This window comes from Schistocerca gregaria, chromosome 4 (genome assembly GCF_023897955.1).
Source record: "Schistocerca gregaria isolate iqSchGreg1 chromosome 4, iqSchGreg1.2, whole genome shotgun sequence".
NCBI lineage: Eukaryota > Metazoa > Arthropoda > Insecta > Orthoptera > Acrididae > Schistocerca > Schistocerca gregaria.
In genome coordinates, this window is record NC_064923.1 from 432,273,971 (window position 1) to 432,289,247 (window position 15,277).

The 15,277-nt window shown below is 34.6% G+C and overlaps 1 protein-coding gene across 1 annotated transcript in view; it reads left to right on the top strand.

Moving 5' to 3' along the window:
* LOC126267346 (E3 ubiquitin-protein ligase MYCBP2) overlaps positions 1 to 15,277 on the top strand; it is a 1,244,949-nt gene that overhangs the window by 180,697 nt on the left and 1,048,975 nt on the right. Inside the window, exons 20-26 of the mRNA XM_049972469.1 lie at positions 2,930 to 3,057; positions 8,500 to 8,634; positions 8,737 to 8,828; positions 8,947 to 9,127; positions 9,302 to 9,500; positions 13,477 to 13,620; positions 14,209 to 14,348. Of these exons, the coding sequence (XP_049828426.1) occupies positions 2,930 to 3,057; positions 8,500 to 8,634; positions 8,737 to 8,828; positions 8,947 to 9,127; positions 9,302 to 9,500; positions 13,477 to 13,620; positions 14,209 to 14,348 (1,019 nt within the window). The remainder of the gene's footprint in view (positions 1 to 2,929; positions 3,058 to 8,499; positions 8,635 to 8,736; positions 8,829 to 8,946; positions 9,128 to 9,301; positions 9,501 to 13,476; positions 13,621 to 14,208; positions 14,349 to 15,277) is intronic.

Sequence of the window (15,277 nt, forward strand, 5' to 3'; positions counted from 1 at the left end):
AAACTATTTATCGTCCATGTTTCACTTCCATACATGGCTACACTCCATACAAATACTTTCAGAAAAGACTTCCTCACACTTAAATCTATACTCGATGTTAACAAATTTCTCTTCTTCAGAAACGCTTTCCTTTCCATTGTCAGTCTACATTTTATATCCTTTCTACTTCGACTGTCATCAGTTATTTTGCTCCCCAAATAGCAAAACTCCTTTACTACTTTAAGTGTCTCATTTCCTAATCTAATTGCCTCAGAATCACCCAACTTAATTTGACTACATTCCATTATCCTCGTTTTACTTTTGTTGATGTTCATCTCATATCCTCGTTTCAAGACACTGTCCATTCCATTCAACTGCTATTTGAAGTCCTTTGCTGCCTCTGACAGAATTACAATGTCATCGGCGAACCTCAAGTTTTTATTTCTCCTCCATGGATTTTAATACCTACTCCGAATTTTTCTTTTGTTTCCTTTACTGCTTGCTCAATATACAGATTGAATAACATCGGGGAGAGGCTACAACCCTGTCTTACTCCTTTCCCAATCACTGCTTCCCTTTCATATCCCTCAACTCTTATAACTGCCATCTGGTTTTTGTACAAATTGTAAATAGCCTTTCGCTCCCTGTATTTTACCCCTGCCACCTTCAGAATTTGAAAGAGAGTATTCCAGTCAACATTGTCAAAAGCTTTCTCTAAGTCTACAAATGGTAGAAACATAGGCTTGCCCTTCCTTAATCTAGCTTCTAAGGTAAGTCGTAAGGTCAGTATTGCCTCACATGTTCCTGTATTTCTACAGAATCCAAACTGATCTTCTCCGAGGTTGGCTTTTACTAGTTTCTCCATTTGTCTGTAAAGAATTCGTGTTAGTATTTTGCAGCTGTGGCTTATTAAACTGATAGTTCGGTATTTTTCACATCTGCCAACACCTCCATTCTTGGGGATTGGAATTATTATATTCTTCTTGAAGTCTGAGGGTATTTCGCCTGTCTCATACATCTTGCTCACTAGATGGTAGAGTTTTGTCGGGACTGGCTCTCCCAAGGCCGTCAGTAGTTCCAATGGAATATTGTCTACTCCGGAGGCCTTGTTTCGACTCAGGTCTTTCAGTGCTCTGTCAAACGCTTTGCGCAGTATCATTTCTCCCATTTCATTTTCATCTACATCCTCTTCCATTTCCATAACATTGTCCTCAAGTACATTGTCCTTGTATAGACCCTCTATATACTCCTTCCACCTTTCTGCTTTCCCTTCTTTGCATAGAACTGTGTTTCCATCTGAGGTCTTGATGTTCATACAAGTGGTTCTCTTATCTCCAAAGGTCTCTTTAATTTTCCTGTAGGCAGTATCTATCTTACCCCTAGTGAGATAAGCCTCTACATCCTTACATTTGTCCTCTAGCCATCCCTGCTTAGCCATTTTGCACTTTCTGTTGATCTCATTTTTGAGACGTTTGTATTCCTTTTTGCCTGCTTCATTTATTGCATTTTTATATTTTCTCCTTTCATCAATTAAATTCAATATTTCTTCTGTTACCCAAGGATTTCTACTAGCCCTGGTCTTTTTACCTACGAAACTTGTGTATGAGTCACAAATTACATATAAAGAAATCCAAAGTATTGCAAACAGTTTTGGGAAAAAATATATTCCTGACACTAGAAAGGGTGTGACATCACCAAATAGCCATAGTCTAAAACTGGGAGTTCAGCTTATTATTGCAATTATGGAAAAGCATTGTTCTCCCCTTTTTCTCCTTTTCAGTATAGCTGTTAAAATGAAACCTGCATAGAGAAAGGAACTTTTTTCTGCTAAGTTTATTCAAAATTGAGTGTTCCTTCAATTGAAGACTTTAAATAAAAAAAGACTTTCAGTGTCAAAGTCATGAATTTGAGAAAATTGTGTTTTAAATATATTTGGTAATTTATGGTCGTAATTCTACTATTAATGTGTTTTATTTGAAAGCTTAGTGTAATATGAATCTGGTTTCCAAAAGCAATTACAGACATTGTATTGTTATAGTGCAAAAAGAATGCTGAAAGTGCAAATACAATGAGAAGCTCTAAGTGCCATTGTTCATTACCTAACAAGAAGTTAGTAAAAGTTCATTCTGTTTTTCTAAAACTGGATTTGGTCATTATTTTTGAGGTACTGCACCACTTCAAATCTTTCTTCTTTTCTTTGCAGATGTGGTTGTATCATCAAGGGCAGATAGTTGCTTTTCTTGATGTCATGTACTTGTACACGTTTTCTCAAAATAAGGATACCTTCCCAGGCTTCAGTTTCATTTAAGTTTCTCCTGGTCTTAACTACATGGGGCTTATGTTTGTCCAACCATAGCCATTGTGTTTTGGATATGTTTAGATTTGCTGTGTTTATATTACAATCTGCTGCTTTCTTGAAATCTAAGCAGTCGGATGCATTCATATTACTGATGATAAATGGCTTTTTTTTATTATGATTGTTGTATTATGTCCTTACATCTTCTGGAACAATACATTTGGTAGCTCAAGAATAAACAGTCTGTCCAGTTATGGTGCAGGTTAGCAGTCAGTAATGAGACTTACCTCCTGTGCTGGAGAGATAAACATCTGCAGCCTCCACCATTTTATCTATCACTAAGGAGTAAGCACGCAAAACATAAAGCCTGTCATATGTTAACAACAGTGACTGTTAAAATGCATACCATCTGTTGATTGCATTTGGCACTACATTTTCATTCATACAGTTTGTGCCTTTTATACATTACTGGGCCTGTTATGTAGATCCTATTTCATACAAAACCTGAAAATTCCTTATTATGGAACTTGTCTTCTTTCTTTCAAGTCTTCAATTTTTATAAAGCTCTATTTATGTATAATTTATACATTGTGTTTATTGTGTGATTGAAACAAACAGTCATTGAAGAATAAGGTATTATTCTACAAATTTCAGGCCATGGTGGTGGATGGGGCTACTCCGGGCATTCGATTGAAGCTATTCGGTTCATGGCAGACACAGACATCCTTCTTGGTGGCTATGGACTTTTTGGTGGTCGAGGAGAGTATACAGGAAAGATTAAGGTAAGTTTCAATAACATTTATCATCTTGCATGTCACATTGTTACAGAGACCAAATTTCATGGGGAATTGTTTCAGCTCATTTAAAAATTTGTTGCGACTGAGTTAAAGCAAGGATTGGCCAGTACCAGCATAGACATGGGATGTGGTACTTGCTAGAATTACTTCTGAGGAACATAGGAGAGTATAAAAAATAAAATAAAGTAAATGAAAGTGATTAGAGAGAATAATAATAATAGAGTAACTGATCATTTGAAACTGCGGTGGAAGGATAGCAGGTTTTACATATTCAGAATGTTGAGAAGAAAAATTTTTTGCAGGAGGTGAAGTGTTTAATATATTAAAAAGGGAGAAAAATAGTTTGTGTACAGAAAAAAACTGAAACATGGTAGATTGTGAGAGACAGTTCAGTTATGAGGAAAGAAATGATGATGATATGAGAAACTGGGAGCATGGGTATGTTGTTTGCAGAACTAGACCTCAAAAAAAAAAGTGGTTCATGTTTGAGAACACATTAATAATACTGATGAAATACCGATCATCTTACTACTGAAGAGTAGCTAATTTTGTTTTATCAGTATGAATTTCAGTCTCTGAAAATAAGACAGCATTTATTCACAACAAATCTGGGTACTATGAAGATTAGTAACCCTGAAGTGCGTTAGAGTTTTCCTTACAGCCAAGTTCTATTTTAGTTTTTAGTAAACTTTATCCTTTGAATGTCAGTATGCATTTAAACAACACTGTCAGATTAATTACGATTATTATTACTAAACAAGCAGTTGTCTGAAGAGCTTCAGCCCACCATTTTTCCACTGGTTCAAAGAGTGAAACGCCAAATTCATTCTCTGTTAAGCAGAAACTGTCTTAGCATATAACTTAAATGAAAACACTTATATAGTATTTGCAAAAATGTGAAGAACTTAATGGCCAAACATAGAGACAATGTTGCCAAAAACAGAATATAGATAGTATCATAGTGTAACATGGAGAAATATATATAGATGACTAATAAATTTATGGCCTTTAAATATGTCTGCTTGTGTCTGTATATGTGTGGATGGATATGTGTGTTTGTGCGAGTGTATACCTATCCTTTTTCCCCCCTAAGGTAAGTCTTTCCACTCCCGGGATTGGAATGACTCCTTACCCTCTCCCTTAAAACCCACATCCTTTCATCTTTCCCTCTCCTTCCCTCTTTCCTGACGAAGCAACCGCCGGTTGCGAAAGCTCAAAATTTTGTGTGTGTATTTGTGGGTTTTTTTATTGTGCCTATCTACTGGCGCTTTGCTGCTTGGTAAGTCATGGAGTCTTTGTTTGTAATACATGACTAATAAATTTAAATGATGAGTCACATTGACAGAAAAGTGAATAACTTACGAAGTTTAGGTGTATGTAAATGTGCACTATAACAAATCATAACAGACAAATTTAAAAATTAACTGATAGGTGATGAATTTTAATCTCATTGGCAAATTTACTTGTGATTTGTTTGTGTCTCTTGTGTGGAATGCATTGGATGCAGTCCTTTGTTGCATTTTTTTAAATTTATTTATAAAAGTTGTAATTTTTCTTCCATTGACTCTTAGCATGTGTGCACTGAATTCACCATGCTTATCTGCATTATAAAAGTTATATACAATTACTGGGTGTGTTGTATTTAAAGATTACAAACTGCACATTTATAACTTAGAATATTGAGAACAGGAATGTGTCATACAGTTTTGTTCTAGTATATATTTAAAAAAGATTTGGCAGCAGCAGACAAAGGTACAAGGAAAAAAATTGCATAACTGTTTACCTTAGGAACCAAATATTCATTTATCTGCAAGAAAGAGGAAAGAAAGTTTGAGGAAGTGAAGCAAATTGGTTATTAAATGTGTAAGTTGCCTAGGACTCATTATGAGTGTGAACTGAATTCGCGCAAGGAAATGGTCCTATCTGACATGTTGAAACCTGCATATTTTGTATGGAACAATAAAGAAATATACTGTCAAAATTCTAGCTGCTAAAATGCACCATAAATATTTTTAAAGAAATTTTGAAAATTGCCAAATTCATAGCCCATCATGCAGCTGGCAAAATGTACACCCATTCTGGTGTTGTGGCATACTGCACAAATGTAACACAGCAGGCACATATATTTAATTGACAGCACATTAGTAAACAGATAACACTGCACAATTGCAATTGTAAAGTGCATTTTGGTAAATATTAAGAACGGAGATAAAACTGGATTAATATTCATTGTACTTTTTTTTTAATTTATGTCTGCTAATAGCATTTGTCTGTACAGGTTCCAGAGTTTCACAGTAGTGTGGAATCCAGTTAATGTTTTCAGTCTTGTAAAAATGAAATATGAAGAAAGTGGTACTTACATGTGTCATTTGTTAGTTAATTTTGTGGACATTGATTCATGTGGTGTCTATCTTTCATTAGAAATTGCGGAAACTTAAGAAGAAATCGGTAATAATTCTGACAGTTCCTTGAATTGTGTTTTGAATGATAATTGTTATTCCAGTAAGAATCTGGAACAAGAATACATTCCTAACCCGAAGGAAACAGGTACAGTAATAGCTTTCAATAACGAATCATAGGCTGTGAATTTCTGGTTAAACAAAGGAGGTAGAAAATGCCTAAAATTATATAGTGTGTAAAGCTGGTTTCATTTAGTAATGTTTGTTTGTGAAGCATATAAACAGAAGAAAGACTGACACAAAGTTAGAAATATGCACCAAAATTAAACTTGTGAAAATGTGAAAGAAAAGCTATTCAAATGATTTAAAATTTTGCATGAGAGATAATGTATTGTTAGCAAGGAGGATCAATGAGACCATGCTCTTCAGATTGCAAGTGAGATGAAAATTGTTGGTTTCCAAGCTTCTTTGATCTGTTTAAGCAGAGTTGAGAAGTCGTACAGAATAGGAATTTTAAAATTATGAAGTTTCCTTCAGATCAGTGTGTGGACGATATGAATTCAATTGACAGTAATATAGAGAAATTCATAGCTGGTTTGAAGTAAAGCTGATCAGTCAAATTTCAGGAAAGAACTGCATGCTGTATCATTGCAGGATGGATAAAAGAGAGTCGGTTGTGCAACCAGTTAATGCTATGGCACTTTTGTATACACTATTGTCGGGGTTACATATGAGTGGAATACTGTCTCTGTTGCTTTCAATCTATTGTCAGGATCCTCAAGGCAAATTAAGCCCACAAATAAAAAGGAAGGCCTGGTTTGTTACTGAAATCTTGTAACTGACACATCAAAATTGGGATAAGTGGGAAAGCATAATATTAGCCATTTAATTTGTAATGTCTTTGTACCAGTTGCACATCAAATAATTTGTTACTTTTGTTGAACGTTTGGCCTGGATCTAACAACACCTCCATATTTGAGTAAAACAACAAAATGGCTATTGATATAATTTGTATCCTAACCAGAAAATCTAATATAATTGAACCTCTCAATAAATATGTTTCAACACTAGAAAACAATTTTTGGAAAGTTGCTGGCAATGTAATATTTGATTGCTCTCTGTAATTTTAAGTTTATCATCAGAATGGTATTCTTACTATTCTTAATCTTCCATCATTTGTGCATTATCAGTTTTTGTCAACATGTTTAACAAATTTGATCCACTATGCTTGGTACACAGTGCAATATGCAGAACAACGACATCCATCCCCAATCCATCTAAACAAAATTAGTAATTATTGTGAAGTGCCCGAATGCATTAATTTTTCTTTTATCAGGTGTGCCTGGATTAAGGAAAATGTTCATTTTCATTATTCTGTTTACACTTCTCGTTTTTGTGACAACTCTAGAGAATAAATAAGAAACTGTTCCATTGTTAATAAAATATACATTACTCAAAAGCTATCATAAGAACTATGGTACAGAAATTATTGGAAAATGATACATCTATAAGAAATATTTGATTTCCACAAATTAAAGTCGCTATTAATGGAGGTCATCTGTAATGCTACATCAGACACATTCTTGATTCTTTTTTTCTCATCCGCCAGTCAGCTTTCGAAGCATTACATCTGAAACAGCTTAACTGTCAATATGACCAGCAAGTTATTCAAAAAATGTATGATACTTGACTTTTTTGGTATGGTGTAGGTGTTTAAGATCTGCAAGTGTGCACCCTGGACTTTTATGTTACACTATGCTGTCTTGTAAAGACTGCTTTGTCTCATTTGCCGAGTTGTGCACTAGGCAGGAAGGGCTATACAAGCTGCTGTTATAAGAGGTGCTGAATGTGCAAAATTGAGTACCTTGTAATTTTTTTTAAGTATTTGCAGTGTGTCCTAACAGCAGAAATTTTGAAATTGCAATTTTCCGATGTGTTCTTCCTGCATGCAAAATTCCAGGGTAGGTTTAACCATGTTGGATTGGACAATTCCCTTGTTGGATCTGTGGGTGATCTGTTTATTCCATAACTAGTCTCATTTCCTCCAACCTTTTTCTCTCTTTTGCTGGATTCTAAAAACTGTAGTTGTGATTTTGTCTGCTACTGCCTGTATAAATAGAATGTTTTTCTATCTGTGATTCATCATAATTTCATTTTGAAGACTATTTACTTTAGCAAATTGTTATATTCTAGTTTATGATGCACTGTTAAGTCTATTACAATAACTTTGCTAATCCATGCTCCGTGCTAAAGATTGCTACTAATAAGATGTACTATTCTTTGTGAAGTCAAATAGTTAAAACATATGCCAGTACTGTGGTACTCATCATTTGTGATTTTATGTGCTTCAATGCTACTGAGAATGTGAACATGGACAAAATGGGAGAGCTCATCATAGACTGTGGAGATGGTTGGTTACTGCCCTAAAATTTACTGTATTCGTTTCCTGGTAATTTTCATCTGAAAGCTCCATGTCTGTGTCCATGTTTGATTGATTATGAAACTATTTTTTTGATGTTTCCACCTTGAGGAAAACACAGTTTGTTGGTTTCTTCTGTTTACCCATAAATTTTCAGTCAACATTTACTTACATTTTACAGTAGAGGAAAGAGAACCCACTGATGATGGTGTAACATCACAAAAACAGGTAGGGGTACACAGAGAAAATCAAGAAATTGTGTTTTGCTCAAGGTATAAAAGAAAAATCTTGAAATGGTTTGTGGTATAGATAAAAGAAATGTATGAACTTTTTATTTGTAACCACACAATGGCTGTTGTCATGGTACCTGAACTTTAATGACGATCACTGAGCCGCTACAAAGTTGGTTTTGGGGCTCAGATGGTGAAGTAGTCAGTACTGTTTACTTATGTAGGCATTTCCTCATTCCTCGCTGAAGTTTGTTGAGTATAATATGGCACTTTCAATGTTACTAAAACATACCGTAATGAAACTGATGTACCATTTTATTTCTTAACGCAAATTACTTCCAATTCATTTCTGCAAGTGACGTGTTCTTACTTGTTTCAGTTATTTGACATTGGTGTCGATGGAGGTGAGCAGGAAATTGATGGAGAGATGTTAGCTGAGACAGAGGAAGTTCCTTATGAATGTGGTCCACGTCAGAAGTATCCCATGCTCTTTGAAGAACCCGTTCCCTTGCAGGTTATTCCTCGTTTTACATACAAGCAAATAAGTCATGTCCTGTCAGTAAATTTTTAGTATTAAAAATTACCAACTACAGTAATGATTTTATTGTTTATTCAGGCTAATAGGTGGTATGTAGCTTGGGCACGAGTGAGTGGACCATCAAGTGACTGTGGTTCAAGCGGACAAGGGATGGTAACAACAGAAGACCAGTAAGTTTCAAAATCAGTGTCATCACTGGCGCTGTAGTCTATATGCAAATGAAATTACATGTGTTTAATTACTTTCTGTGGTTGGTTGTCTAAATTACCATAAATATTTCTCCTCTAGGGTAGTTTTTTACTTTAAATCATCAAAAAAATCAAACAATGGAACAGATGTTAATGCAGGGCAGATTCCACAGCTCCTGTACCGTATTGTTACACCTGAAAATCAAGCACCAAACCGCCAGCTGGACCAGTCAGAACCTGTATATATACTGAGTAGAGAATTCTCTCATTCCGTGTCAAGGGTGAGTGAACTCCATGAGTGAGGCAATACTTATTAATGTAAATTGTGAATTTAAATAATTGTTTTTAAATATTTTGTAGAATACTTTCAACAACTTAGACACTAATTTGTTTACATGAGGCTTGTTTTCTTCCTGTGCATGAGGTTTTTTTTCACATAATCTTCTTTGTTGCAGGAATGTTTCCAGTCACTCCTGGCTCTTCTACAGTGGAGCTGGAATACTTTCAAAGCTGCTGTCATGGACATTACACATTTGAATGGCACAACATCAGGACACCTAGCAGCGATGCTAGATTTAGAAAAGCTCATGTATATAAGCAGGGCAACACTTAGACTTCTGCGTACATATACAAATGAGATATACCCAAATCAAGGTTAGACACCACAAATTTTAATGAACATGGGAGAAATTGGCATTGAAATTCTGTAATAATCAAAACATTGCTGATTTATTTCTGTTATAGTTTGATATAGTTTTGACTTCTTTATGCTTATGTAAATGCTTGAATGTCATATTAGCCTCACTGTGGTGGTTTTCTGCCAGTGCACACTTGTGATAAGGTAATAGTTTCTGGATGTAGAGTCAATCATTTTGTGAAATAACTATTATTAAATGGATAAAGCTGATTTTTTGCCCAATGTTGCAGGACCTCCTTCTAGAAATTGCTGTACAGTGTTATGAGAGTCCATTTATATTTCATCATGACCCCTCTACTGGGCTGGAATCATGTCATAATTTTTTCCATGGCAAAAGTGTTGGAAATGCTGTTTCTTATTGTCTCATTTAATATTAGCAATGATTGGTAGTTTGATGAATGGTATTTAGAGTTGCAGTGACTGTTTCTTGCTAGTCAATGAGGCCTGCAAGTTGTAATCTTCAGTTGGTCGAATGGATCCTTACATGAAGAACTCAATACATCCTGTGGAACATGTGAAGGGAGAGTGAATTTTACCTGTAAACCTGATTGTTAGCTTCAGTGTAAAGTCCATGTTTAGGAAGGTATGAATGGATGAAATAACGTGCATCATACAGGAGCCTGTCCTACCAGAAATATGCAACCTGGTTCACCTGTGGCTGTTATTAAATTACTTCAAATGGTAGCCAATATTATTTGAGTATACAAATGCCTGTTTTGTTCATGAAACGGCAGTTTATTATTCAGTGTACATATAAAGTTTCTAAAGCTACCTCTCTCTTATTGAAGTGTACTCTGACTCCTCCTTTATCCCTGACAGTTTTCTTGTGGAACATGGCGAATCTAAAGAGCTTTCTATGGAACAGACTTATTGGTTATGTTGCCAGTGGTATCCTCAATTTTTTCTGTGATGGAAATGTCTAGAACATTGTTCACTCAGCCTCATTAGACTAAATGAGAAACTACTTCATATAATTAGTAGCAAAATTGGCATGTGAAGCCACCATAGTGACATGAAACCCAAAGGCTTGCATGGGGCATGCAACCATGTTCATTTCAAGAGCAAATGTCTTTTTTTCCTTTAAAAAAATTCTGACTGTAATTCTAGCAAAGTCTTTTGCATTTTTAACTGAAAGAATATATCCTCAGATCACTGTTACAATTATAACAGTCACATGAAGAAGAAAATGGAATCTTCCAGCAGTAAGTCAGTTATTGTGAACAAAAGTTTTAAAATGGATTTAAAAGACATCAACAATCCCAATATTAAAAATTTTCAGCTAACAACTAGTCATTTTAGACCCTCTGAGTGTGAATACATTGCTGTAAATGCTAGAACCACTTACTTTTTTTGTAGGCAAGATTATTCAGGATAAATAATTGAAGAATGATAAGAATATTCCAGAATGAATTTTCACTCTGTAACAGAATGTGCGCTGGTTTTAAACTTCCTAGCTGTGTCCTGGACCACAACTCTAGGACTTTTGCCTTTGTGGGCAATTGGTCTACCAAAGGAGCTATCAAATCACAACTCATGACCTCCCCTCATAACTTTATTTCTGCCAGTACCTCTTCTCCTTTCTTCCGGAATTCACAGAAATTTTCCTGTATATCTTGCAAGACTAACATTTCTGGAAGATAGGATATAGCAGAGAAATGGCTTACCAAAAGCCTAGGGGTTGTTTCCATAATGAATTGTCATCCAGTAGCAGTGTGCGTGATCGTTGAAAACTTCCTTGAAGATTCAAACTTTGGCTAAGCCATTTTCCCATTTCATCCTCTCATCCAGATATGAACAGAGATCTTCAGTGAAGTTTAGAAAGTAGAAGAAGAGGTACTTGCAGAAGTAAAGCTGTGAGGGTGTGCCATGAATCATGACTGGATAGTTCAGTTAGTAGAGCACTTATCTACCAGAGGCAGAGGTCCCAGGTTTGAGTACTGGTCTGACACACAGTTTTACTGTACAACAAGGTTTCAGATGAGAATATTACTCAGAAAGGTAAATGTTTTATGTTTGAAAATAAACACAATCAGAAGTTCTCACAGTAATTGTCAGAATGAGCTCTCACTGTTCGCAGATACTCTGTTTTTTTTTTTTGCATATGAAATCACGGACATAAACCAGGAACTTCAAGAGTTGTAACCTATGTTGTAACTGAAAGGTGGAATTCTATTATTCATTGCTTTTTGTAATTATTTGCACTCTTTGTTCATGTCTATTGCAGAACTGATATGTTCTTCCCATTACTATTTCAAGGTCCACAATTTTCCTTGCAGTTATTTTGGAGGAGTTTTTCAGTTTAAGCTTTGCCTTTGTGTGGGAATGCCATTTATAACTTGTATTGTTGCTGAATATTATCTCATAGTTTTAGATGGAATATAATATCTTCCTTGGTTGTAGTGCAAACCATGAAGTGTGGAATTTGTTAGTTAAGATGCCATTTTTATATAGGGTCTTGTCTGTTGTTGATATTGATTCATGTTCACAATATAGTCATACTTTGCTACACTCTTAAATCCTTGCTAATTGTTTATTTTATTTTATTTGGTTATTTAGCCTGACCAGATTGGAGCCTTAAGGCCTTCTCTTACATCTTACCAGGAACATCACATACAGATATATTACCAAGACATTCATAAAAATGATAACAATCTTAGAGATGATAATAAGATAATAATAGTAGTAATAATAATAATAATAATAATAATAATAATAATAATAATAATAATAGTTCACAACAATGAAAGTAAGGATAAATGGCAATAATAACAGTAAAAATAAAACAAAGTGATTTAAAAATAATATAGACTAGTTTAGAACAACTTAAATCCTGTTTAGTGCTGTCAGAAAAAGAAAGAATGAAGAACGAGAAATGACAGTAATAGTGGCTGTTAGGAGAGAACTTGATTTAAGTAAGCAACTCTGTAAGTGAGGAGTAGGGAAAACTTGTAGTGGGAGGGGGATTGAAGAGTGTGGGCTACAGACCAGTATGTGGGAGAGATAGCTATTGTGAGAGAAGGTGAGCCATTAGCTGCTTTTGAAGCCTGGAAGTGATTTAATTTTTCTGATATTTTGAAGAAGATTGTTCCAACGTCAGGTACCGGATACAGAAAATGATTTAGTAAACATGACGGTGTTGTGTGGTGGTACTGAGAGGATCTTACTTTGTTGAAATTGAGTATTTCTGCTGTGCTGTTCAGATAGTAATGTACTGGCTGAGGATAAGAAAGAGACAGTCTGATGATTGAGAAGACGATGGAGTAAACATAAAGTGTGGTAGTCCCTACGTTAATCATAAAAACAGCATAAAACTCTTATGGTTGCTGATGTTTCCTCCTCATAAGCAGAGATGAATAGTCAGTACATGATTAGTATTCATATAGGTATTACACAAATTAAATTTTTTTTTGTTTACTATTAAGGTAGATAAAAAATGAAACATGTAGATATCTGCTAATTGTGTTAGCTGTTTGAGCATTTTTGCCCAACACACTATTAATTTTCTCTGGCTGTTTTCAAACCATTTGCAATTTTGTTTTACAATTAAAACTTTTTTTCCACATATAGAAAAATGAAATAAAATTCAATAGAAACAGATTTTATAGGATTGCAGATATTTAAACTCTTGTAAGAAAGTCACAAAACCCCATTTTTAAATTAATGAATGGCTACCCAAACCTGCCATTTGTAGTCTGCCATACAACCAATTATGGAAGACTCGTGCAAGGTTGTGTTTTGAACAAATGTGATGTTTCCTGTCATTCTGTATAAAAATAACTATGATCTCTTTGTGATATGTTTTGGAAACTGAGTGCCTAATTGACATTTCTTATGCTCTAATAAAGAGGTAGTGAAAATTAATATCAAATTGAAATGTCACAATGATACTGTTCCTGAGCTATATTGTTAATGATATATGGTATTTTATTCTAGTTGGTTCAAAGAAACTTCAAACTGAATCAGTTCGTTTGGCAGAATGTATTGGAGATGTGAGAGCACTGTTGAGGCAGATTCTATCAGATCACTTGCCTAGTTTTCACATTCCACGAAAAAGTGGGAAAGTACGGAATCAGAAAGGTGTGTAGCATATCTTTCATTGCGAGACATTATTTTTCAGTAAAGAATAGGTGTTTTTTTTTTTTTGTAACTTGCAGCAATTAAATTAGGAGCTTTAGTATTATTATTTTAAAAATTACTTGTTATAAGCTATTCAGAAATAAAAATGAAAACAAACATTTCTGATTAAAGTTAACAAAAAGATTCACCTTGCAAGTAGTTGATACAGTTACTTAAAAGGAAAATCCTCATGAATTTTAAAGCACAATGCAAATTTTTAAGTTAAGCGTAGATCACATCATGCATGAATTCAGTAAAACTTTATGTAAAATTGCTGTATGTACTGTGAAAGGCCATTCATTTGTTTAAATAAAACATGGCTAAAAAAAGAAATATAGTATGTTCAACATCAGACATGTAATGTCGGGGTATTCTGGAGGTACTAATATTTATTACACAATAATTCACGATAATTTTGCTGCGAATTCAAATTTGTCATTTTGTTGTCTTATGTGCCTAGGAGTTCAATCTGCTGCTCTGTTTTCCCATTAAAAATATTTAAAATCTCATAGTAATGTATCAAATTAACTATCTTTATTTGGGTTGCAGGCTCAACTCCCTACATGAAAATGACAACGAGTATATTACAAGAGTGCCATCAAACATTTGTCTCTTGTTTTCATGCATTTTATCCCACAGCTTATTTGAAGTGGACTTCTCTGTGTGATCTGTTAGCAAGTATGGATAAGGTAAGATAAAATTCCTGTAAAATGTAATTATGCTTTGCTTCTCTCTATAATAGTACTCCAAAATTTTATACTACTTCTGTTCTGAGGCTCTCCTTAAAAATTTTACTCAAATTTCAGTGTAAATTGATATTTAATAGACTGAACATCAACCTTTTCTTTCTTTTGTTCAGCATTTGTCCTACCTGTGGCAGGGTCAGTCAATGAGTGATTATCACTGTCTCTTATTTGAAAATTTTTTATTTTAATTTTAATTTTGTGCCCAGATGCTTTTCCTGTCACCAAAAACATCAGTTATACTAAAAGAGAAAAGCCAAGTACACTACCTGTCTATGGTCTATATCAATTTTGTTCTTTGTGTATTTGTCTTTTGTGTGTGTGTGTGTTTGGCAGTACTGAAATTCCACCTTCTGAAGGACACAGCAGCCATTTTGTCTCTTTGTCACTGTATAGTTTTCTCAAATGAATTTTCCATCTGATGCATTTCCATGTAGTATCTTGTCACTGTTCGCAAAGACAAGTTTTTGATGAAATGTCCAAATCCTACTGTTTGTGTTAGTGAAGTCAGGTATGCTACTTAATTTGCAAGATATTATCTCTTTTATTAAACACTCTTAGCCTTCCCTTCCTTATACATCTGTAGACTAAAAAAATTTCTATTGTAAAGCATGTAGATTGTAACGGCTTACTGTGTTTGTAGTTAGCATGAAGACAACTTCTTAAACAAATGTATTTTAGTTGTTTAATTTTTCAGATTTATATTCTTCTGTATAGAAATGGTCCTGTGTAGTACATTTTTCCACTCTTCTTTTGACATATCAGGCTCCACTAAACTGTGTCCCCAGAAGTGTAGTTGATGTACATCTGCATCCATACTATGTAACTTTCTGTGAAGTGCAGGTTTTCAGTGTGATCATGCTGCTCATTAAAGT